At 38.4% G+C, this 25,210-nt stretch overlaps 1 protein-coding gene across 2 annotated transcripts in view; it reads left to right on the plus strand.

Annotated features, from left to right (window-relative positions):
* The window catches only part of gnal2 (guanine nucleotide binding protein (G protein), alpha activating activity polypeptide, olfactory type 2), a 53,804-nt gene that overhangs the window by 1,513 nt on the left and 27,081 nt on the right, over positions 1-25,210 (plus strand). The window contains exons 1-5 of one of the 2 annotated variants that reach the window (XM_086271250.1): positions 9,980-11,177; positions 11,464-11,536; positions 12,520-12,574; positions 12,742-12,861; positions 21,876-21,973. In XM_086271250.1, the coding sequence (XP_086127376.1) occupies positions 11,039-11,177; positions 11,464-11,536; positions 12,520-12,574; positions 12,742-12,861; positions 21,876-21,973 (485 nt within the window). In that variant the 5' untranslated portion in view covers positions 9,980-11,038. Of the gene's footprint in view, positions 1-9,979; positions 11,178-11,463; positions 11,537-12,519; positions 12,575-12,741; positions 12,862-21,875; positions 21,974-25,210 lie in introns of those variants that run through there. The other variant, XM_086271249.1, reaches the window with a different exon arrangement.

Consider the following 25,210-nt stretch of genomic DNA (forward strand, 5'->3'; position numbering starts at 1 on the left):
ACAAAGGGAAGCAATTCATCAATCGGACTGCTTGTTCACTAATACACTGCATTTACATCTCATTTATTGCTTTTTGTGCTACGGGAATAATATTGTAAGTTTGGGACAAAATCACAAGGCACACAATGTGACAACCACTCCTGTAATTATATAACCGGAGACAACAGGTACATCTAGTTACAGTAGTCATTTTTCCCCTCCCTCCAGTAAATGAATCCATAAAGTGTGTAAGGTGACCTTAGTGTACAAATATGTACTGCATAGAGATCATTTAGCTTCTTGCTGCTGTGCCTTGTTCAAGTACAGTTTAGTGTACACACAGAATATAGCTCGCTGGTTTGCTCAATAAATGTTGGGACTCATGTGGTGCAGTATAGTAAAGCGTTTCACTCTGCAATATAGTGACTAGAGTTGGCTTCTTGTGATAGACTATAATATGCAAATATGGTTCATAACAATTAGAGTCTGTCTGATATGGGAGCCACAGCAGGCAGAGATTTATATTATATATTTTAAAGATATATCGACCATTTTAAAGTTATCCCAAACTTATTTTTCTACCTCTATATTCTGTTTTTTAAATATTAATTGGACGACACAGCATATCTGTGATCAAGTGACCAATATATCAGTTCGGTTCTTATAAAAAGACTACTTAGCTTTTGGTTATAGGACCATGTTTGCTCTAGCAATCATGTATGAGAGAGTATTTTATAATATTATTTGTTAAAAATGGACTTTTGGCTAAACTGTTACATGTTTACAGTAAAGGGGTTTCAATAACTATGTTATTTTGCTTTAATAAACAGCGGAGGAGTGTATAGGAGCCTGTGATGTAGAGTGAGCTCACTTTAGGGATTTCCAATAAAATAGCTCGATTAACACTGACAAATGTAAATGGTGTAATTGTGAAAGATGAATCGAGATAAGGTGATTTGCATCAGGCACTGCATGCTAAATTTGGCTCCTGTGATTCTTTAAAGTTTTATTTTTAAGTGCGTTATCTGCCCAGAGACACCAAAAATAGTCTGTCTTTGAAAAAAAAAGTTAACCAATTGAATAAATGGTTCAAATAATATTTTAAAGCATATTATGGTAACTTGTAGTATTAGATCATATTTACTCTGGAGTTCTCTATATGTGTATAATATAATAAAAAATGACCTTTTTGCTAACTGTTGCACATTTAGAGTCTGCATTTTAAATAACCAAACAAATATGATAAAATGATCCACTCAGAGTACAAACTTACAGACTGATCCCAGTTCTGACCTTCGGTTTGATGGTTACACCTTCATTTATGAAGAATTTACAAGTTCACATAGATTTGTCAGCCTTTGTAAGTGATCAGTTTAATAAATAATTGGGGGTTATGGCCCTTTGTATACAGTAAATTATTATAGTGTGGAAAAAAAACCCATAACCAGCAAATTCATATTTAAATAAGTATGTGGGACACGTATTGATTTTAAACGTGTTTATATAAACCACAGGACTTGTATACTTAACCAGACCATCACTGGGTCCCATAGATGGATTGTTTATATGATTTCCAGTCTTATGCTCAGAATGATGGCGATTTTGGGCTGGACCTCTTCACCAGCGGAAATGGCTTAGAGCTCATTTCGACCACCTCGCAGAGCATTCAGCGCAGAAACGAAAATGTAACACCCATCTTTGAATTCAGCCCTCCAGCTGCTTTTGAGATTACACTTTAATTAATACTGTCATATTTTATATAGATGTATCTTGTAATTTGTGTTATTTCACCCCTCTACTGTAAAAGAAAACTTGCACAGCACTTGATTTTTTTTTTTCAAGAGAGAAAATCTTGACCAGGAGCAGAAGCTTAAAGGTGGCCAGGGCTAACCTGATTATAAAAGACTTAGATGTCGACACATTTACAATAAAAACAGAACTGATGCTCTTTTGTTTTTCGCAGTTTCATGCCAGGCTTGATGCTGTATCGCATGCATTTCCTCTACTTCGAAAAGTGCACTGCTTCTTTCCTCGATTATTATAAATGGCTGCCAGTTTAATTTCCTGAGTAAACAGCTCCCACTAATTACACACAGGAAGAAATGGCTCATCCTAATGAAGCCGCACAGGCCACTGTCATACATTCTTCCATGGAAGCTTACAGCATGTTTGACCTGTGTTACTTCAGCGTGATCTGCCTCCATAGGATCACAGTTATTTTTGGGAGCTGGCTGACTCTCCTGGTACACCCAGCAGCCCTTGCGGGCCACCTCTGGCTTCTCCCGAGAGGCCTCTGGGGCTTTATATCCTGCCAGTCTCCAGCAGGACTCCTGTTGCAGTGGACTGAGGTGGTTTGTGTTCCTCTGAAAGTGGACACCTTTCAAATAGTGTTACATTTCAACGCAACGTATGGTGCCTAATCTGGGTCACTTTATCTGTTTGTATTTGCTGCAGTAATTTAGTGAAATAACAATGATTAAGAGGAACGAATGCGGACCATAAATGGGCTGCCGTGCTAGGCTTTGAGCACGCTTTGGTAATATTTATACAATCAGGTAAATGTTCGGATGCTGTGTTAGGCTTTTTCTTCATATGGTAACAGCTGATGAGTAATATTTTAATTCAGCACTAACTTGGAAAATATGATGTTAACCTGCTGAAGTGAAGCTGAAACAGTTTCTTTTCCTAAAAGTAAATAATTTTTCTTCATTTTCCAAGATTTTATGTTCGAATACAGAAATAAAGATAATTTCTTGTGGAGCTGAGACATTTCATCATTTAAAAAAAAAAGTATTTTAGCAAAACTTCACACGTTCAAGCTTTTTTTTAAATACAGATATTTGTGAGATTCATTCATTGGTCTTCTGTGATAGCAGGTTGACTTTCTTTATGTTCTTTAGATCGTTGACAAGTGGAAAAATGTGACTCATAATGACGGATAATGGAAATAGAAGTGATTCATATTTGTTTATGTATATAGTAGGGACGTTGCATGCACTATATTTAAATAAAATATATATGTAGTCATAATTGTAGGACTTCTAGCCACAAATAATTTGCAAATTAGGTGTAAAATAAACATAAAGAAATAATAAAATGGAACAGATTTAAAAAAAAAAAAAACAGTCCCTGAGAAGAGTGATCACAGATTTGCCTTAGTTTTTCCTCGGTGTTAAAAGTTGTAAAATCAGTCATGTCTTTATTTCTTATGGCAGGGTTTTCCAGCTCTCTGGACCTTTTAACCTCGAAAGGGGACTGATCAAATTTTCTTTTATTTAACCAGGAAGTCCCATCGAGAGCAAACCTTTTACAGGAAAGGCCACCATCAAGGAAGCATACAAAGTCAGATCGTTAAAAACTGCGTAATAGTGCAAAATGTACAAATACCCTCAACATAAAAGACAAAACAACCACTTTCTTTATAGTGCCTTTGGATGCAACAAAAAGTATATATGAGTGTTTAAGTGTAGATCTTTCTGCAAAGCATCAATAGTGGAATTTTAAAATCAATTTTATGGAGCAGATCTGTGACTAGTTTGTTCAGACATTTAAAAATTGCAATTTGACAAAATAAGTCAGCCTGTGAAGGTAAATCACTTCTGATCCAATATTTTTGACCTCCTGAGACCCGAGTTCCTGTTTGGGATCTATTTGGGATTAGTTGGATACCTGATAAGAATAAAAACTAAGCTTTCATCCTTGAACAGGAAGTTGTAACTTTGTTACATAACTGTTACATACTAAAAAAGTTTTTCCTCATATGGGAAGTTTTCTTTAAATAGCATAGCAAAGTTTAAGGCACTGCCGATTTCCAGGAGGTTAAAGCTTGCTTGTGTAGTTTACTGACGACGTTACACAGAAATATAAATGAAATATTTAATGATAGCTTCTCTAATGAAGATGCATCCCTTTATTAAAGGTTATGAGATTGCCACATGCTCTGCAACTTTAACATATCCGATGTGTTTGAATTGCAAAGCAAGATGGCTCATTTTAGTCAAAAATAGGCCTTTTCATTTATCTGTTTAGACACAGAAAGTCACGGATCTGTGTGTAATTATTATTATCTGGACTTCTCACAGCACAGTAATGTTATATTTTCTTCAAACCTACAGTAAAAACATTCTTTATTAGGCGTGTTCAAATAAAAGACACTTCAGAAAATGTGAAGTAGTGCATTTTTTACTTGCAGTGCAGGAATACAGGGATGGGAACTGGAAGGAAAGTTCCTATGATTTCTTGGAGAGGAAGTTACTTTATTGTTTGGCCTCTTGGCTCAGATTCTCCACAGTCCTCTGATAATATCTGTTACAGCTTTCCTAGATGTCCTTAACTGGCTGTTTCATATCTCAGCCTTATCGCCTTCATAAGCCTGAACAACAGGCTGCTAACAATGTGGTACTTCTGACCGAAACGATCACTGAAACGAGGTAGGCTGGCTAAATGCGGATTTCGTTGGAAGTCCCTACGAGATGTGCTTTTTAGTTTTGTTTTTGTTTGCCTTTTGAGTCCCTATCCTCCATGTGAAAACATGCACACTTTGGAAAAGCTTACTCATTCACACAGGCCCCACCCCCAGCCCTTTCGAATACAAGCAGAGGCAACTGAACTTTGCTTCTGTCTAAATGGGTTTTATCATTGACCACTCCTGAACTTTGCTACTCATTGCTTAGAGTTCCCAGTTAATGTAATGAGCAACAGCAGGTACTGGAGTATGAATTACAGTCGTGTTTATGATACTGATAGCAAGGTCGCAGTGTGAGTTGTCTTGATAGTTGTGATTGCTTCATCAGAGTGAACCACGCCACATTCGAAGGACATTGGACCGTGGTTGTTCTTCACGTTGTGCTTACAGTATAATTTATGCTTTATCAAGAGCCTCTGTCCCCACAGAGAGTGCTGTAAAGTTCTTTCCAGCCTCAGAAAAAATTTCAAGGAGGCTAATTTTAGCTGCATATCATTTGGACGCGTGCCTTGTTTATACAATACATGCTTCAATTATAGCCGGGCCAGTAAATAAGTGTAGAAGATTTATGTGGAGAAAAGAACTCTTTCAAGTGTCAGTTATTATTAGGTCTGCCGTTACAGCCCACTGGCAGTTATAATCTTTTCCCAGCCAGAAAGCCTTATATTTGACTATATTAAATGTAAAGTGCAATAGTTTTGGTAAAGCCTGTGTTTTACTTGCACAGTGCAACTGTGCAGCATTTGCAGCTGTGTTTAAGGGGCTTTAAGCGGGTATGGGAAATAAACCCGAGTCACTCGAGGTGTGGATACATGTAAGAGTGAAAATGGAGGGGAGAACTATTAATGTCAGACAAAAAACAGATTTACTTGTAATACTGATCTGAGAGCTGCTTCCAAGGCTGCACATGTGAATACACTGACACAGACCTTAATTGGCAAGTATGTCTTCTACTATATAAAATCAACAGGCCAAATCTGAAAAATGTTCCCACCTCACCCTGTCAGAATTGGCTAATTTAATAACCTTACTCTATTTAATGAAAGCATGCAAACTTTGGTCCTCACGTTTTATATTTTAAAAGCCCTAAAACACTCAAAATAAGACTGTTAGAGAATCTTTTTGACACAGTATAAAAGATGGTATCAAAATGGGGCTTTTCATATTCTTTAACTTGTTTTAAAGAGCCATGATGATATAACCTTTTATTGTTTTATTGTGGGAATGATCAGAAAACAGATAGCACATCCAGGTAACATTTATTACTCACTACTCATTAAAGTAATGAGGTCTCAAAACTGCTGGAAAAATAATATATATAAAAAAAGGTCCTGAATTTCAACCCATCCTTTGTACTTTAGGGCTCAGAGTCAGGTGGGAGGCACTGATTGATTTTTCATAGTGACCTTTACAGATGTCACACTGATAGATTAAAACTCTTTCACACATTCAAAAGTTTAACTGCTAGACAGAAGGCCTCGTACCTCACTCAAAAGCCAGTTCTCAGTACCACCTTCAAAGCCCTCTGATCGCCTATTTTGATTGTTATCCTGAAGTTTTATGAAAATTAACTTTAACTTCAGTGGACCCAAAAATCATATGTATAGACTTGCCTGTCAAATCTGACAAAAATTGCTTACGTTTGCTGATTTTTTTTCTTTGCTCCAAAATAAGATATAAAGACGGTTTGTTGTTTTTGTTTTTTACCCCCCGGATGTAATTCTTCTACCATCACCCCTGTTTGTGTAGAGTTTTCCCTGCGATTTCAAGTCGGGATTCTTTAAGCCCCATCTCTCTTTATCTTTTTCTCATGTCTCCACAGGATACAAATCATGCATCTGCTAAAAGTTGCATGTTTTTGCACATGATATCAAAAGCTAGTTCTGCTGTTCATGCAGATACAGATTGAATTTAGGTGGAACATTGAGAAACCTTTCTCCTTCACTAGATGTGACTCGTGTCAAATCCTGGACAAAGATGGCAGAAAAAAAGGACTTCAAGTGAAGTACAGATAAATGAGAGCAATCTTTGTTTGGAGAGGGACTTAAAAGAAAAATGAGTATTGGCACACACTTTTAGTCTAGTTAAGAGGAAGCAGCGGCAAGCTAAATATAAATATCAGACGGTACTTCCTAAAAAGGACAATAATTTATGCAGCAAAACCTACTTCTGCATCATTCATGGGGAGCTCGACAGCCTGCGTGCAATTCTGCGCGTAGCCACTAGAGGGTGGTGTGGGCCAGCCACTTGTTTTGACCTTGCTTTCTCAGGCCGGCAGCCGGATTTTTCCCTCTTTTGGTGATGGAGTATTTATGGTGGTAGTGAGAGTTCAAGAGTGGTTTTGCATGCTGGGTAACTTTGTTCTACTAATTTCACTACAGGAAACTGGTATTTGCATTTCGGACAGAATAATCGCAGATTCCTTGGTATATGTTTCAAAAATAACCTCGTTGTTCAGTGACGCGTTTAGTGATGGTATTAATATGTACAGTACATTTTGCGGCTAGTTTTTAAAACCTGAATGCAGCAGACTGGTACTGATAGTTTGTGTTTTAACACAGGAAGGCGGGACTAGCGAGAGCTATGAGACGTTGTGATGACGTGAATAAAATGAGTTTGTTTCGTAAATACTGCTTTGACAAATAACGCAATGCTGTTCTAAATTTAAAACTAAATTTAAATGTAACCGTAAATGCCAACTTTAAAAAGAAAGAAAGAAAGAAAGAAAGAAAGAAAGAAAGAAAGAAAGAAAGAAAGAAAGAAAAGCCATCACAAGCAAACTTTATCAAATGCCTTTAATTGATCTTAATTGAGGGCCGTTCATGTGGTTGTAGCTCTACTGCAGGTCTAAGCTCTGGCAAAACTGTCAGATGGATGGTCTCTGGGATAAATCCTTCATTCTGTGGTGGTCCATGGTTTACGGTTGGTTTATTGGTTTAGCCTCTGGCAGGTAAACATTTATGAGTAAGGAAGACGTGGCACTAAGCACTTATTTAACATCCTAAACATCTCTTTAGTGAGCCCGCCACACGGCACGGCGGGCAGGCGTGTAAACTGTGTCGGTGGCAAACATGGCTTTAATGTGTGCTGAGCATTGAGTTTCACAAAGGATGAAACTCAGAAGAAAGGCATTTCTTTTATCTTTGCTTAACGTATAATTAAAATACTCCTGTGCTCCGTCATTTGGACTTTGCAGTTTGAGATCAGGTTGAGGATAACATTATGCTTATTTAATAGAACTAAACAACATTTTATCTCTTGTTAGTATCACTGCAATTTTACAGCAGAGCGATTGACTAGATGTAACTTATCACGTTGCTAGATCTTGTTTTATGGAGTGTCTCAAATTGCTCAGAAATTTCAGTATATACATGCTTGTGGCCACTTTATTAGGTACACCTTGCTAGTGTTGTGTTGGACTCCCTTTTGCATTCAGAGCTGCTTTCAGCACAGATTTTGGTCCATATTGACATCATAGCGTCGCACAGTTACTGCTGATTCATCAGTTGCACATGCATGACGCGAATCTCTCCTTTCACCAAATCCCAAAGATGCTGTATTGGATTGAGATCTGGCGACTGTGGAGGCCATTTGAGTGCAGTGAACTCATGTTTCAGAAACCATTTTCAGATGATTTGAGCTTTGTAACAATGTTCAGGTAGGCTGTAGTGTTTTAAATGATGCTCAGCTGGTACGAAGAGGCCCAAAGTTTGCCTAGAAAATATCCCAAACACCATTAGGCCACTATCATTCTCTTAAAACCCTAGAGATGATGGTTTGGGGAATCTGTGCAGTTTCTAAAATACTCAGAGCAGCATGTCTGATACCAACAACCACACCACATTCAAAGTAACTTAAATCACCTTTCCTCTCTATTTTTAATCTCAGCTTGAACTACAGCTTTCTTGACCTACATGCATACATGGTGTCTTTGCTTGCTGTCATGTGATTGGCTGATTTAAATATGTGTGTTAATAAGCAACTGAAAAGACATACCTAACAACAGTTAAAGTTGTCCAGGAATCAAAACTAAAATGGGAAGAATCAGACAAAATTCTGGAAAAAATCAGGTTTTCTCAAATTTATCTCTTGAGGTTCTCGGATGCTTTACTTAAGTAAATGCTGCAATGCCACAGTTAAAACTACTTAAACATGCAACATTTTATTTTTCACCAGCAAAATGATTACATCAAAGCTAAAAATGCTCAATGTTTATCCCAAAATCCCTGTCAGGTTTCTCTTAAATGAGAAAGATAATGTGTTTATGTTCAATTTCCTGCCAGCACTACATCTCAGTCAAAAACTGAGACAGTTCCGTGTGGTATCACCATTTCCTAGGAACCAAGGAGTTCCCAGGAAAGTTTTCAAGGCTTGATAAGTGACTGTTCAACAATGGGGATTCATTTGTCTCATTTTCTTCTTCATAATATGCGAAGTGATTTCAGTGGGTGACGGATCTGGACTCGAGGCACATCGGTTTAGCACCTGGACTCTCTCACTGTTACAGTGCTGGAAATGTTGGCATTGTATTTCTGAAATAAGCAAAGGCCTTCCCTGAAAACGTCATCACTTCTCTTTAGCCTAGAATATGCAGCATCCATGAAAGTAATTTCAAATTTTCATTTGTCAGATCACAGAACAGTTTTCAACCTCGTCTCAGCCTGTCTTAATGAATCTTGAGCCAAGAGAAGGCTGTGGCATTTCTGACTCATTTTTCCATCATTCAAGTTGAGTTTTTCTTTAGTTTTATGTGGTAAAGCTTTTATCTCGTAGCACTGAACTCTGCTCAGTGACAGTTGTTTTCAGAGTTGTTGCTAAACAAATGCAATGATATAAACTACAAAATTATTTTGATTTTTATGCACTGATGCCTAAAGGTCCGCAGAGGTCATTAGTGTTGGTTTGTATATTTTACTGTAGAACATGCAATCCCAGTATTTCTTTCTACATATTTATACTGTGAAACATTATTTTTTAAAAAGTACTTTGAGTTTTGCTTCTGAGAGAGTCAAACATATGGGAGGCTCTTCCTATGATATTCCTTCAGATATCTATATATATATATATATATATATATAAATATATATATATAAATAAATATATAAATAAATATTTTTTTTCTTCAATAAGTAAATTAACTAGCAGAACCTAAAAATAGAAATCTACTTATAAATGACTTATTATTGTTATTATTATTATAGATAGCGACATACAGCAATAGTTATATAGTTAAAATCATCTGTAGCTGCAAAATGAATGTGATGTGCACAATTATGCATTAAAGTGGGGCCCATACCTATTCAGAGAAACGGCTATGTTGGAAATTTAAAAACTGAAAACTACATTTTTAAAAAAAAAAAAAAAAAAAAAAAAAAACCACACAGAAAATTTCTATATTTGAACTAGAGATCTTTCAGTATTTATTATTATTATTATTATTATTATTATTATTTCCCACAATCATTGACTTCTGTTCTAGTTTAAAAAAACAAACAAAAAACAAACAAACATGAAAAACAAAATTAAAGATGATCCATTAATCAATAATTAACTATTCTGGTTAATGAGCATTTTACTTTCTAAAATTTTAGTGTACTGGCATGCTAAAACTTCTCTATAAATACTGAATTGGGATTATAGTAATAGTATATTAGTAAACACTGTGCTTTGTGCCCCATTTCTCTACATATGTATTTTCTTTTATCAAACAGTCTAACTTCCGGTGGGGCCTGTCGTGTGACATCGGCCCTACAAATCGTAGAAACGCCCCTGCCCGCGACCGCTGTGATGTGTTGCCAGACCTGTAGTCTATTGTAAAAACCTCAGCCAGGTAAAAGCCCATTGCGCACGCAGACAGTCGCTGTAACTGGGTTGCCAGTTTAGGGTCAGGGCTGTCTCACTGACTGAAAGCCAACGAGAAGAGACCCAGCCCCTCTGCAAAAGCAGTCGAGAGAGAGAGTCGCGTCCGGGTTTCCACTTTCTTTCGATTACTTTGATAGCGGGACAGCAAACGGACTAAATCTGGAATGGCTCGTCGTATTTTGGCACACACGTTCTAAAATGCTCTATGAGTGCGGGTTGTTAATGTTACAGTTTAACGCAGGTTTGTTTTCCACCTCCACGGTGCACGGCTACTTCCTGGTGCTACAGAGAGAGGCAGTGCTGAGTTAAAGAGACAGAAATACTGATAGAAATTCAGATAGAAAAAAAAATACTGAGAGAAGAGAGGGGTTGGAAACGCGATAGGAACAGTTGACTGGATTCCCAGAAACTGAATCCCCCCTCTCTCTTCTTATTTATGTCTATTTTTTTTTAGATTTCTCCGTTGAAGCGAGTCGTTATTCTTCGTTTGGTTTGTAAACTAGCAAACGGTTTGGATGACGGTTGGCTGCGGCTAAAGCGGAATTGTAACGGGGAACATATTCCTCCCTCCGACGGAGAAGCCTCGCTGTGATTTTTTTTAACCTTTTTTATTTCACACCAGACTCCTTCTTGTGTCATTTCAACCCGCAATATCATCCCAGGTTTCATTTTTAAAAAGAATATATATATATTTTTTAACGATTCCACAAGGAAGGGTTAGGGCGACGGAAGATGGGTTGTTTGGGCAACAGCAAGACTGAAGATCAACGCATCGACGAAAAGGCACAACGAGAGGCTAATAAAAAGATAGAAAAACAGTTGCAAAAGGAAAGACAAGCGTACAAAGCCACACACAGGCTCTTATTACTGGGTAAGGCTGCTTTCTGTGGTGATGGCTGTCTGAAATGTGAGCTAACCGTAATCCCTTTCGTTTACCGAACACGTAGCCCCATTTGACAGCGCTTGCAATAATATGTCATGGGGGTGGATATTGATGGAAGCGAAGCTCCGGAGCCTACAATTAACTGGCTTCATTTCCAGATTTTGTTGGGTTTTTTCTTCTTTCTTTCTTTTGCGGTGCTGTGGAAGGGGTTCACGCTAATCAGGATGTCCGTGTTTGTGGTCATTTTGTGATGTGTTTGTGTGTATTTTCGAAGGTGCGGGAGAGTCCGGAAAAAGCACCATTGTGAAGCAGATGAGGATTCTACACGTCAACGGCTTCAACGCAGAGTGAGTGCTGCTCAGTACGCCTGTTAAACGCCAACATGAAAAAAAAATCGCATTAATGATTATTTTTATGGCTCCCCTCTTAATGAATAACATTGTCGAGGCCAGAAGATAGCCTGTGAATGGATTTTCCCCAGGCACTGCAGCGCCTGTTGGGCCCAGTTTCCCATGCAAACCAGCTAATATCGTCCTCCCCCCTCCTTCTCTCTCTCTCTCTCTCTATACACACACACACACACCCTCTTCTTTTCGTGCACAGTTATCATACATATGTGAGGATGTCAGTGTTACACAGATGGCAAATAATTTGCCGTTTCCTGTTTTATGTGAGAGGGTGAAAGGTTGTGATCGACACAGGCCTATTATTGATGATTTGTTTTGCTGCAAGGCCTTGCATGGCATTGATCTTAACAGTGGGCTATTTTAAACAGGCCCACTTTATGTCAGAGTCATGTAACTATATGAAAACCCTGTTTTTGTGTGCTTTTAATTTATTTCCCTGACTGAGGGAGGCATGATCTTGCAGTTTCAAGATCTGGGGAAGAGGAGGGTGGGATTGTCATATACAGGGTCCCCCACCACCTACATGTACAAATAATTGGTGCCCACCGAAGAGGATTTCAGGGGGGTTTAATTTACTTGAGCTTTAAATACATCTTTATTTCTCAAATGGCCGAAAATAATAGTGGTTTAGCAAGGTGGCAAACTCATTGCTTACATGCACATTTTAACTTGGGAGGAACCCTGCGTCTTAATAAAGGATTTTTTTTAGAAACTCTAAGTACAGCCCTGCTGCTCTGAAGTTTGACAAAATGTGGTAAATTGTGCAGGAAAAATATGCTATATGTAGGAAGAAATCATGCATATGTTTTTGCCAGTGCTGGGACGTATACTGAGACACAGCACATGGCCTGTATGTTTAATTTGTTACTCTGTGTTACTCGTCTAATGTGGTGGGATGTCTCTGTTCTGTCTTCCCCACACAGGGAAAAGAAACAGAAAATCCAAGATATTCGGAAAAACGTGAAGGATGCCATAGTGGTGAGTTTCATCTGCATCACCTCCCAAATGTGCTCAATGTCTCTGTTGATACACAGAATCCCTCTGCAATCCCATTTTACTGATTATTATACAGGCTTACAATCAGATTCCCCCCACCCCCTTGTGTTCATCCTGCTTAATGCTTGTTTTTTTTTTTTTTTCCTTAGACTATAGTGTCTGCAATGAGCACTTTAATACCCCCAGTCCCGCTAGCCAACCCAGAGGACCAATTCAGAATTGACTACATCAAAAGCATAGCACCCCTCTCTGACTTTGACTATTCACAGGTAAGACCTTTGGACGTGTGTGAGTATGTGTGAGAGCAGGTGCTGCTTTTGTCTTGTGTGGTTGATGGCATGTGAAGGTATACATTTGCTGTCTCTCCAACTGTGCATATCAAAGTTGTCACACCTAATCATGTATTTCTTCAGTGATTTCTTGTTCCTTATGACAATATAACCCCCCCCCCCCCCCCCACACACACACACACATACACACACACACACACACCTTCATAACTACCCTATGGGTAAGGGCATAGTGTTTACTATGCAGGATATGAACTTAAGTATGGAAATGATAACTAGTCGGAGCACATCTTTTCAGTGTGCGATCAGCCATTCGATAACACGAGGTCATGTGTTGGAAATGTAGATAATGTTTTACATAATTCTCAAAGTGTTCCTTGTTTGACACTGGGTGTGCAGTGCCACAGAACAGGAATAACAAACTGATACAGAGCTACAGATACACAGAGGGACGTTTTGAATTTTATTATTGTTAATTCAGGTTAACAGGAGCGAGAAAGCACTGACATGCTATTTCAGGGGAATTGAGTGCAGTTTATGTTTCAGCTGCTCAGCTTTGTGTTTTAACCAGTGGTGTGAAATTTCAGGAACCACAGTTCCAGAGGGTCTTTAGGAATTTTTAAAGATTTTTAAAAAGAAAAGTAAGGTCATGAAATGTCTTAAAGTTTTATATTTACTTGTCAGAGGTTTTCAGTTTACATATGTCCTAACTGTGGATGCCCTGATCCAACTTTCTATACTTCCACTTCCGATTTGATACCTTGGCTTTGAGTATCTGCCGATATAAGTCGGATATAAGCTGTGATCCTCACTTTAAGGAAGAATTTGGGAATCGTAAGGCAAAATCAGGCTACACAACATTTTCTAATTTAACCTTTATTTAAACAGGAAGTCCCTTAAAGATTAAAATCTATTTTTCCATGGAGGCCTGACCAAGAACGCATACCATTACAAGGTTTCTAATGTTTCTAAAATAAAATAGAACAGACGTGGGAAAATTTTAAAGCAAATTGGAAACGAATTACATAATAGAAAGCCTAGTTAGGGAACCTTTATTAGAGGTTTAAACTCTAAAAGTTTACTTACTCTGTGTGCTGCTCTTCCAAATTCTGAAAAAAAACCCTGGATACTCTGGGGTGGAAGGATGTAGAGGAGCTGCAGATGCATTCAGGAATTGAAATATACTGCATTGGTATGTATTAGTGAAATAATAAATAACATGACTGAGATAAACACAGTGAAACATTAATAAATGTGTAGCTGTTAGCCGTCCTTTGCTGTATCCTGATTTCAGCTCAAAGTTAGATTCAAGCAAAATCATGCTAGTTTCTCCCTTTCCTGTGTATTTGGGGAGCTTACAGGAAACTGCTTAAGTGAAATAATGCTATTCAAATTGAGCAAAGTTGACTTTAAGCTCTGTCAAAAGCTTCCCAAAAGGTTTTGAACTACACCAGTCCTTGGAACTGGCACGGCGTGTCACCTGATTCACATTTCTCTAATCAGAATTTTTTTTTTCTTTTCTTTTCTTTTCTTTTTTTAAATTATCTTGCATTGACAAACAATGAGAGGAGGAGAAGAAGAAGCTAGACAGACGAAGAAATGTAGAAATAGTAAAAGAATATGGCTCCAATTTTTGAGTTTTGAAATGGTTTCAAGATGTGCTCAGAAACGTTAACTTTAGACGACGGGATTTAAGACAATCAAGTTCCAGATAATGACTAGAAGAGTATCAACCCTCTGCTGATATTTGGAAAACTTTGTTGCCAGTAGAGTCTTTTATCTTTGCAGTTCCTTCTGGTCCAAAGACTAGTGACACTGGGCATGATGAACCACCCACAGTGTTATTGTTAAGAATAAGTTAAGGCAACTCTTCACGCGATAGACGGTCAGTTGTTATACAAAGAGATAAAACTACATCACACCGCTAGAGTTGGTATTGTTCTCCTGTGGAACTGGTATCCATTTGTCCTTATTAAGAAGTCTTAAAATTGATTCCTATTTCTGTATGCATTCCTGTATCTTTAGACCCAAGTGGCGCTGTTAATTTTAGGAGTAAACAAATTGCTCACTTCGAGCTTCTCCCCTGTAAACTTTTACTGCTGTTCTCGATCCTTGTACAGTTTCAGCTTCTAAAAATGTTGCCAGTTATATGGAGAAATAAGACAAGATGGACATAAGTTTATTTGTGGGTTTGATCTCTCTTGGCTGTGTGTTTTTACAATGAATTTCTGATAAGGTTTCATTGCTAATGTTGAAGCTATCTGGAATAAGATGCTCTTTTTTTGGATCTTGCAACTGTGCTAAGCGCAGACATTACAAGAATAACCATTAAAGGCATTTGGGGCCCACAGTGAGAGTGCCTGCAGTAGTCTTGGTGTTGTGTTGTGTGAGGGCCGGGGCCGTGGGGAGAGTCGGCGTTGAGTTCCCAGGCCCGGCCAGGCCAAAGGGAACAACATGGCTCTGTTTGGAGTGTCTGTGCTTGTCATCGGTCTCAGGCTTCACTTGTGCCGTCAGTGTCACCACTACATTGTCACTTAGTGCCACTAGGCGTGATATCTAATACAGCAGTGCAGGAACACGGCCAATCGGCAACCTGTGGCTTTCATCTGTTGGCGCCGGTTTGAAACGTGGAAGCATATTTTTGGACAGATGATGTCATGTTTTGTGTTGTGGAGAAGTGGTACACAATAACCTTTGACTTCTTACATTTCTCTTAATTAATAAGTAAAGCTGTGATGGCTAAAAAAAAATAACATGCACCAAATGATGTCCCCTTCCCTGTAAACTACTTTAATTCCCATTAACCTGAAAATGTGCTTATTTCAAACTTAGTTTTCTCCAGATCGTTTAATCTTTTCCAACTTCCTCTCTGTTATTTGGGAATCTCAGACCTGCTGACATGCTGGTAAAAAGCGACCCGTTTCCAATTTGTGTTGTGCACTGTAAACCAAAATGCCACCAAAATTCCATTTGTCTTTTAATCATTGACACTTGACACCATGGGCTGGGTCCCTATGACTTTTTTGTTGTTGTTTTGGTTTGTTTATCAAGTAATACAGTTAAATTAACTGGGTTTTATATATTGATATCATTGTCAGGGCGTAGATGGAAGATTTTCGCAGTTGCGACTGTATTAGGCGACAAGCCTCAGAGCTGTGGTCGCATTGTGTCACGATCTGTTGAACGTATTGCTGGTGGAAATTTTGACGTTGCTTCTGTTAACCAATGGATATCATCCTGTATGGTTTTTGCATGTTGATGTAAAACTGAGAGACATTTTTATTTATGCCATATTTCAGTGGACATGCTCAGCTCTCGTGCCCTTTACTCTTAATAATCAAAGCAGGAGGGAAAACTTTTTCCCACTGTAGCCCTGGATAACAGTAGACCCATGGAAAGGAAAGCACGGATACAAACGGTCATCTATGCAAATGGAAACAAATGTCACTGCGGTGGCAACGTTAGCCATTTGACAGTGTCTGTCAGCTGAAGTGAAGCAAATTCAAATGAGTCCCGGTCTCTATTTAGCACTGTGTAGTTTTATTTCTGTTAGACATATTTGAAATATATTAATGTTACTTATTTACACCCTGATGGATCAAGCCTCCAAAATGCTACTTTATATCTTGCAGTCTGTTCTTAAAGGTGAACCTTATTGTTCTTTAAGCTGGAGCAGAGTTACTGTACGGATGCACGGTTCATATCTTTTGCCTCGGTTCAACTTGTGGAACACTGTCAGTGAGTGTGTAACATGATTTAATATCATCTTATATCGGTTTACAGGCCAAACCTGTGATTATTCCTCCTGTAAGTAATTGGAACTGCTTTGTGCTTAACTTTTTCCCCATTACAGACATCAAGGGCAGTTTCCGTTGTAGTTATCTTTATAGTGGAACATGGGAAGTCCTTGAAGTTTTTCCAGTTCATCACTTGAGGATCCTTACAGAGAGGCAAAAGGTGGCCTGGAGGCCTTCTCTTATGTTTTTTTCATCTTATATAAATAACAATAAAAAAACTTTATTTACATAGCTACTGTTTTAGGACGTCATGTTATTAAGTTCCTCACAGGACCAGCAAAACAAAGCAAACTCTGCTCAGTTGTAATAGTTACTAATTGGAAACCTATAATAACAGAATTTGCAAAATTTAGGGAATAAAACAAAGTGCAAAAGGGAAATTAAAAGTCAAGTTGAGAAGAGGTATCAGATAAAAGCATGGGTTAAGATATGACTTAAAGGAGGTGACTGACTCCAACAACCTGATTTCCTTGGGTAGGTTGTTACAGAACCTTTGGGCCGGGACTGCAAACGCTCTATATATCATTTAGTTTAGAGCCGGGCCCTGGAAAATGAAGAACAGTCTTGAACAGTTGTTCACTCTTTTTTTTTTTTTTTTGGCTAAATTTGTCTGCACTCAACCCATCAAAGTCAGGCCTCTCTGAGCACAGTTATCTAACACTGATATACCAAGATTCAATAAATGTGGTGACAATGGCTGACTGAGGAGCCAACTGGTTGTCTGGCTGGCTATGTATGGAAGGATTTGAGGTTATTAGGCTTTTGACCTGTAATGCTATCTATAAAGTAACCCAAATGAATTTAAGTGTTCGACGGAAGATGCAAGCCATTTGCTTTACAACTTTATTTTGATGAGTTAAGTGAAATGTAGGCCATTTTGTTCTTGGTCTTCCTGACCTGTATGACAGATTACATCACAAAAACTTTATTAACATTGAGAGGCTGAGAAATGATCAGTATCTTGAGGCTGGCGATAGAGTGGGGGGGTGGAAATGGCGTGGGAGGAAGAGCATAGGAAAGGGTTAAAAAACTTGTGTTTTAGCAGATTCCCTCCTGGTCTCTTTCTGTGTTATCAGTTCCTCTGTAGGGCACTGTAGCACACACTGCATTTATTCAAAGACCCAGTGTCACACGCCTCTGTGGAAAAGAGCCCTAAGGACCATATTTTTTTTTCTTTTCTCCTTTCCTTCTTATTGCCCCTTCCACCCCTCATCCTCCCTCCATCAAGCTTCAGCACTCACCAGCCTTTTTGAGCCTTTCTTTAGGGTCTCAGACCCCTTAATGTTTCTTCTATGAGACCTGTACCAGCACTAGTGTTGTCTTACTGATACTGGTTCAGTTGGGGGTTGAATTTCGACTGAAACCGAGGTGAACGCAAACACAGACCAGAAAGCAAATATGGCTGCTTTTTTTTTTTTTTTTTTTTTTTTTTTTTGTTCAAGAGGTAAACTGTGTGCTGCAGGAAGCAGATCCACAGTTGTGCAATGTGTTATGTTGCATATTTTGATAGAACAGCTAACAGCTTGGCATGAAAAGTCTATCAAAGGCACAAGTGAGGAAAAACCTTAAATGTAAGGCCATATATAACAAAAGGACTGGATCAGTCTTTTTTTTTTTCTTTTTTTTTACCCTCCCACTCCATGTTTAACTGAATCACCGGATCTGCCGAGAGGAGATCTCCCGGAGCATGTGATCATTTATCAGCCTCCCTTCTCCCTTTCTCTCTCCCCCTCTCTCTCTGGTTTGGGGCTACTTTAACCCTCTCTCCAGTCACAGCGAAGAGCCAGTGCTGAGCGCAGAGAGTCATGTGGTGCCTCCATGCTAGAGTAGGAGCCCATTTCAAAGACATGTGGACAAGCAGCGAATAGGAATATTAGCCGAATCACCTCTGTCTAGATTGAACAGAGACTCCTGGAAAGTGTCTTAAAGTCATTGATGAGTTTCTCTCATTAGCTGAAGTACTGAAACTACGCATTTACAGCATAGATGGATGGATTTCATTCACCAGAAGTGCAGGTTATATTTATGTACTTTAGAGGATCTACACTAAGTTTTTAGAAATTCCTGGATAAACATGGATCAAGGAATTGAATGGGAAAGCAAAATTGCGTACATGCAAGACGTATGTTCTCATGTTGCTTTTAGATTTAGATTGGCGGGAGGACATAGATAACGTCAGACAGACTTAATGAAATGGAGAGAGACATAACAGTTAAGTTCACTCTGACCCTCTCTTCTCTTTAAACGTCATCTTGTAGTTTTGTAATTTAAACATGAAAACTTAAGATACCACAGCAGTCCTTACAGAGTGACAGTAGGGGCTGAACTGTATAGTCTCTATTGTGACAGTGAGTGTAAACCCCCCCCGCCAATATAACATCTAATCTCTTAATTGACTAATACAGATGGTGTTTGTTAGCATTTTAGTTTACAACTTTGTCCTTTCTGTTGCAACAGGTTGTAAAATGGAACATAAAGCTAGGGATTTTCTTGGCTTACAACAGACTTTCGGGGGGGTGCATGTGCTCAAAGACTCTTACCTTACTTTTCATTTTTATAGCCATTTTTATTTTTTATATATATATATATATATATATATATATATACACACACACACACACAGGGTGGAAAAGAGAAAACCAAACCTGGAAGCATGGATATGAATATATGGTGCATATCTTTGTATAGGTGTGATTCAGATCTAACAAACTAGGAGACCTGCTGTTTTCATCATGTCCAGTAGTTATGTAGGAAATGTTGTTGAGTGAGAAATTCTTTTCTGCTCCTGCATTTTGAGGTAACTGTCTCCAGCTATGGAAGAAAAGTATTTGGTCTGGGTGAAGTGTGTGTGTGTACTGTGTATATGTAACTTTCAGTTTAGTGATTTGTGTGATTTAGTATGTTTTTCTTGATAGATGTTTATACAAAGTGGTTATTTTAAAGGAAAAAAGTTTTTTGTTTTTTGTTTTCATGCCAAAAAGTGTCTGCAGTGTCCTGCTTTAAATTTCCAGGTGTAATGTCATGCGTCATGTCATTGAAGCCCTGACTTTGAATGCAAAGTGCAATAACATTGGAAGACACGATGATCAGTGAATACACTTAGCCAGCAGCATCCCCGCTCTCATTGCGCAGAATTAGCTTGATGGCTACGTGAAAGCTTCTCCAGGAAGTCGTATTGTTTTGTTGGTGGTGCCAAGTGGAATGAAATGAACTCTCACACCTCAAATATGCAGCTGGAGTCAGATGGTGTGGGTTTTTAACAGTTAATTAATACCAATGAAATGGTAATGAAATGATTTACAGTAAATGATTGCATCAATCCAATATTATTTCAATTTTAATTCTACCCTCCAATGTCATAAATTGTCACTTCATGCCCCTACAGTGACACAGCAGTGTTCGGACTAGATTGGACTTCCAATATCTGAATCATCATTCTTCTTTTTTTTTCTTCTTTTTATTAAATTGTTCTCTCAGGTCTTGTCCATTAGGGGAGAACTAAAACATATCAGAAGGTATTTAGATGACCTACTTACCTTACATTACCTTACAGCACCAAAGTGAAAAGGGTTAAAGATAGGGTTGGGCTTTTGCTACGTGTAGCAGTAGAAACCGATTCTAAGAAATCTGTTTTTGGCGCAAAGCTAAAGGTCGTGAATGTATTTGTTGTTAGTGGACACGGAGAGCTGTGGACACCCGCAACGTGTTGTTGTTGTTGTTCTTATGTGCTTTCATGTTTGCTGAGAGAATGTTGTTCTTGCAAACTGGAGGTTACGCAAAGGTATCCCAACAGGTATCCCAAAGCTAGGCTAAATACGTTTCAAGTCAGGAAATAACATGCTTGGGTTGTAGCATGACTAGAAAAAGTTGTATTTTCAGAAATAACATGAGAACGTTTGGAAAATGTCATAATACACAGGATAGAATTGCAACCTCTTTCTATTTTTTTATATAAAGAAAGAGAAAAATGTATGTGTCAGGACATGATATACAAATAAAAAAACTTATTTGGTCCTTTACAAGTTCTAAAATTATTTAAACAAAACCTCAGGTAAACAATGACACATAATATATTAAACTGTCTTATTATTTATTTAACTGAGCAAAAATGCAGAAACCATGAGTGAAAAACTAAGTCCGCCCCATGATTCAATTACTCGTTGAACCACCTTTATTAGCAATTAACTTTTTTCATAATTTTCCACGTGATGCTACTACTAGATGCTACTTTTGGATTTGAGTCAGGTTAAGTTTTAGACTTCAGGCCATTGCGACGCTTTGATTCTTGTTTTGTGGGCAATTTGGATCATTATCCTGTTGCATGGTGCAGTTTTAGCCCAGCTTTAGCTCCAGCTGTCAGATGGATCGTCACTGTTTCACTCAATCACTATAAGGTGACCAGGTCCTGCAGCTGAAAAAAACAGCCTCAAATCATCACTCCCCCGCCACTGTGGTTGACAACTGGTATGAGGTGTTAGTGTTGATATTCTGTTTGGTTTTCGCTGTGCACTACGGCCAAGGCTCTCCACTTCGGTCTCATCGGTTCTTTGGTTTGTTCAGATGCAAATTTACAAACCTAGGCCACGGTGCCATGTTCTTTTTAGAGAGAAGAGGCTTTCACCAGGTATCCTTTCCAAACAAGCTATACTTGTTCAGTCTTTTTCTAATTCTACTGTCATGAACTTTAACATTTAACATGCTGCTTTCTGGGACGTCCACTCCTGGGGAGATTGGCAACTTGTGCGTAATCTTTCTCCCTGGGAAGGATTATATTTTTGAAAATGGACTTGCAACCCTTCCTGGATTGCTGGGCAGCATCCTTAAATGCTTGAGACCACGAAAAAGCCAAAACGTTTGCTTGTGTTTGTTTGTTGCTCACAATTAATAGTCATAAGTTAATCAAGTGCATTTGATTAGCAGCACCTGGCTGCTACTCACTCTCTTAATTCCTATAGACACAGTGAGGGTGCACGTAGTTTTTCCAACACTGCTCTTTCATTTATGTCTTGGTTTTTATTAAATGAATAATATTTAATATGTCATGTTTTGTACCTATTTATAAGACTTGTTGAAGACCAGATGAACTAAAAGAGATTGTACTTTCTTTTTCATATGACTGTACATGTACTTGTATATAAATGTTTTTCTTGATGTGTTTTTGTTGCTTTTAAAACTTTTTTTTTTAATCCCTCTCAGGAGTTCTTTGATCACGCAAAGAAGCTGTGGGACGACGAAGGAGTGAAAGCATGCTTTGAGAGGTCCAATGAATACCAGCTCATCGACTGTGCACAATAGTGAGTTCAAACCTTCATAATACATTTTACGGAGTTCACTTCATGAACACATGCTTTTATGTACTTGGTGGTTTGTGCTGCTATAAATGGGAAGGATAAAGGACCTGGTTTGTTTTTCATCCTGCAAATTATAATCTCTGCTTCATCTACCCCCTTGGTTTTTTGGGCTGTTTTTTTTTTTTTTTTTTTTTTTTTTTTTTTCTCCCCCCTGTCGCCTTTGAGGTGAAAGCTCTGCAGTGTCTGTTGGTGTCATGTCGTATATGAATGTGGCTAAGATATGTTTACTCTGGGTGTGGCAAATTGAGCAAGAGCTGTAGCTGTCCATTGGAAAATTTAGCATATCTCTCCTCATATCAGTGTTTGGCTTTTCTCCATGGCAATATGCAAAGCCTGGTCTGACCTGTATTAAAATGCCCCAGTGTTAAATTTATTGAAGCTGTTCTATTGAAAACTGTAATTAGGTAATGATGGTGTAATCTTGCAGTTCGGGGGTGTCAAACTCAGTTTAGCACATAAACCACATAAAGTTAAATTTGGTCTTGGCTAGACGGCTGTTTCCTGCAATCTATAACTGATTAAATGCCTCTAAATCAGTTCTTTCTTTTTGGTATTAAGTAGCGTAGCTGAAACTTTCTGAGGGTCTTCTGTTTTCATTGCTATCGTTGTTGTTATTGTGGTGGTGATTGTTGTTATTGTTGCAAAACTGATGTACAGCCTGAGATGTGCAGTTTTGAGAAACATAATCGTAAAGAAATACTTATGTAGAAAATCAAAGAAACCTGTTGGTGGGCTTTGGCTTAACTGTGCTCTAAGAAACATATTAGTTGGCAGCTCTTTCACATAATTAAAAAAAGGTGAGAATTTCTCTTAACTTGGGGAAAAAACAAAGTAAAAAAAACAAACAGGAATTTTGTTATTGAATGGAATAATAACAGTAAAAAAAAATGCCTAATTTTTTTTTCATTCCTTGGTTTTGTATGGCTGGCTATCTATAATGTCAATGATGTAGACATGAAAAGAACAGTTTGGGCTCTCATGAAGTGATCCTCCAAATACTGTCCAGCATATAGGTCTTGTTTAATAGCAACTTTTACAATTTGCCAATCCATTAGATGGGCCAGATTAGTCCCTTTGTTAGGCCACTATCCCTGCTCTAGTTAAAGCTAGTATTTTTCAACTGTTTAAGTAAGACAAACATCTACCTTCGGGTTGGTTCACTAAATAACAGTGTAAAGTGTAGCAGCTACGATCTTAGTCCAGCTGAACTGTAGATGTAGTAAGTACTGATACTGCAGTGTGCAGGGTGCTGAAACTGTTGTCACTTTGAGGAGAGTCCCGGATTGTTTTTACGGCTCCTAAAGCACTTTGGGCCACCATAGGGAGCTGGTTGTACACTAGGAAGGACCCCTCTGTTCCCTGTAAAAGGAAGTTTGGATATGCAAAAGGATTCACTGATTACAGTGCTCTCTTTCTGCTTCTCCTCTGACTCACCTCTGGAGTCACATGTAAATATGAGGATATGTACATGCTGTGGGCTCAGGAGTCCCCTCCCATCCCAAAGGTTGGCTCCCTTTATCTCTGAGGGTTCGATCAAAGCGAGGTCATTATAGTAAACTAAAGTAAAACTGCAAACTAAATCTAGGTGTGGTAAAACATTGGCAGTTAACTGACCCCCCCCCCCCCCCCCCCAAAAAAAAACAAAAAAACAAAACAAAACAAACCAAACAAACAAAAAGAAAACAAACAAAAAAAACCTAGACTTGGGGGGGAAAAAATAAATAAATAGATAAATGAACTTACAAAGTGAATTAATATAAAATGTAGAGGAAGTGTTCTTAGGATGTCTTTACAGTGGTGTGGTAATGTCACATCTATTACAATTTTCTTAAATACCTGTCCCTTAAAATATATATTTATAATTGAAAAGACTAAAACTAACAAAAACTGGAAGAAGCAAGCCCACTCTGGAAACTAACTGAAGCCAAACTGAATTCAAAGCTAAAACGCATTAGAAGATACAAAACTAATAACTCGAGGTCACAAGCAGGCTACATCAGTGACTGGTGTGTTCATATGTTTGGAGTGTAGAGAGAGTTTTTAATTTTCCCCTAAATATCTTCTGTTCCTCGAACATTAATGTAACTTTTGTTGTTGTTCCCCTGCCTGTGAGGAGCGTCCATAGAAAGAAGAGAAAAAGTCAGGTGATGGTTAGAGAGTCACATGAATCTGTAAGGTGGAGCTGTTACAGTCCACACGGCCTGTGTTTGTCTTTGCTGCTCTGAGTCAGTCTGCGTGTTGTAGGGCAGCGCAAAAAAGAAAGAAAGAAAAAGAGCATGTTGTGTTTATTTTAGTCCATATCCCAGTGTCATGGTGACATCATTTAATATCGTGGTACCATAAACATTTCAGATCTTTGTTAGTTCCTCGTCACAAATGCTGCAAATGCTTCTGAATGTTGAAATCTCCAGGAATATTGTCATAGCTGAAACCACTGAGGCTTGCAGCTAGCCCGAGTGCTGATAATACAGCTGTCCTGTGACATGAGCAAACATTAACACAGTAAAATGAAGACAATGAAAAGCATACAGTGTTTCAGTGCTTCATGTGTGACTTCTCTGTTGTGTGTATTGATTTTGAACTTGGTTGCTATGCCTTTTTCTGTCCTACATCTACTGTTTTGAATGAGGGGGGGGAATACTGCCAAATGATTGAAGTCAGATTTTTTTTTCCCTCTCTATTTTCATCCTCCTCCTCCACAAAAATATCATTCATTCTTTCTGCTCTCCTCTGCCTGTCATTTTATCCTCCTATCTCTGCCTCTCTGCTCCTGTTTGGGCAGTTATACAATAATGTTTGGTCAAGGAATCATCATCGGGGCGCCCCTCTAGCACGTGCCCCATGTACCGAAGGCTGCAGCGGCATGGGTTTGAGTACGCCCCAGGCCAATTTGCTGTGTTATATTCCCCATCTCTCGCCCCCGCTTTACTTTTTTTTTTTTTTTCTCTATCACAAAATAAAATCTTTAGAATAAACATTACCTTATCTGTTAAACTTAAAGCTTTGTGACTTTTCATCTCAGAATGTTTTTTCTTTGAAAGATAAAGTTGTGTAATAATCTAACTGTGGTGCTGTAAATTTATTTGACATAAACAGAAATATTAAATCTTGAAAAAAAATGAATGGTCTAACCATTTTGATAACTGCTAGGCTTTTTGCACCATGTTCCTAAATCTTGCT

Source organism: Aulonocara sp. 'chitande type north' Nkhata Bay, linkage group LG18, assembly GCF_057382095.1.
Source record: "Aulonocara sp. 'chitande type north' Nkhata Bay isolate Kocher_YH1m ecotype deep benthic linkage group LG18, A_spYH_male_GT1.1, whole genome shotgun sequence".
Taxonomy (NCBI): Eukaryota; Metazoa; Chordata; class Actinopteri; order Cichliformes; family Cichlidae; genus Aulonocara; species Aulonocara sp. 'chitande type north' Nkhata Bay.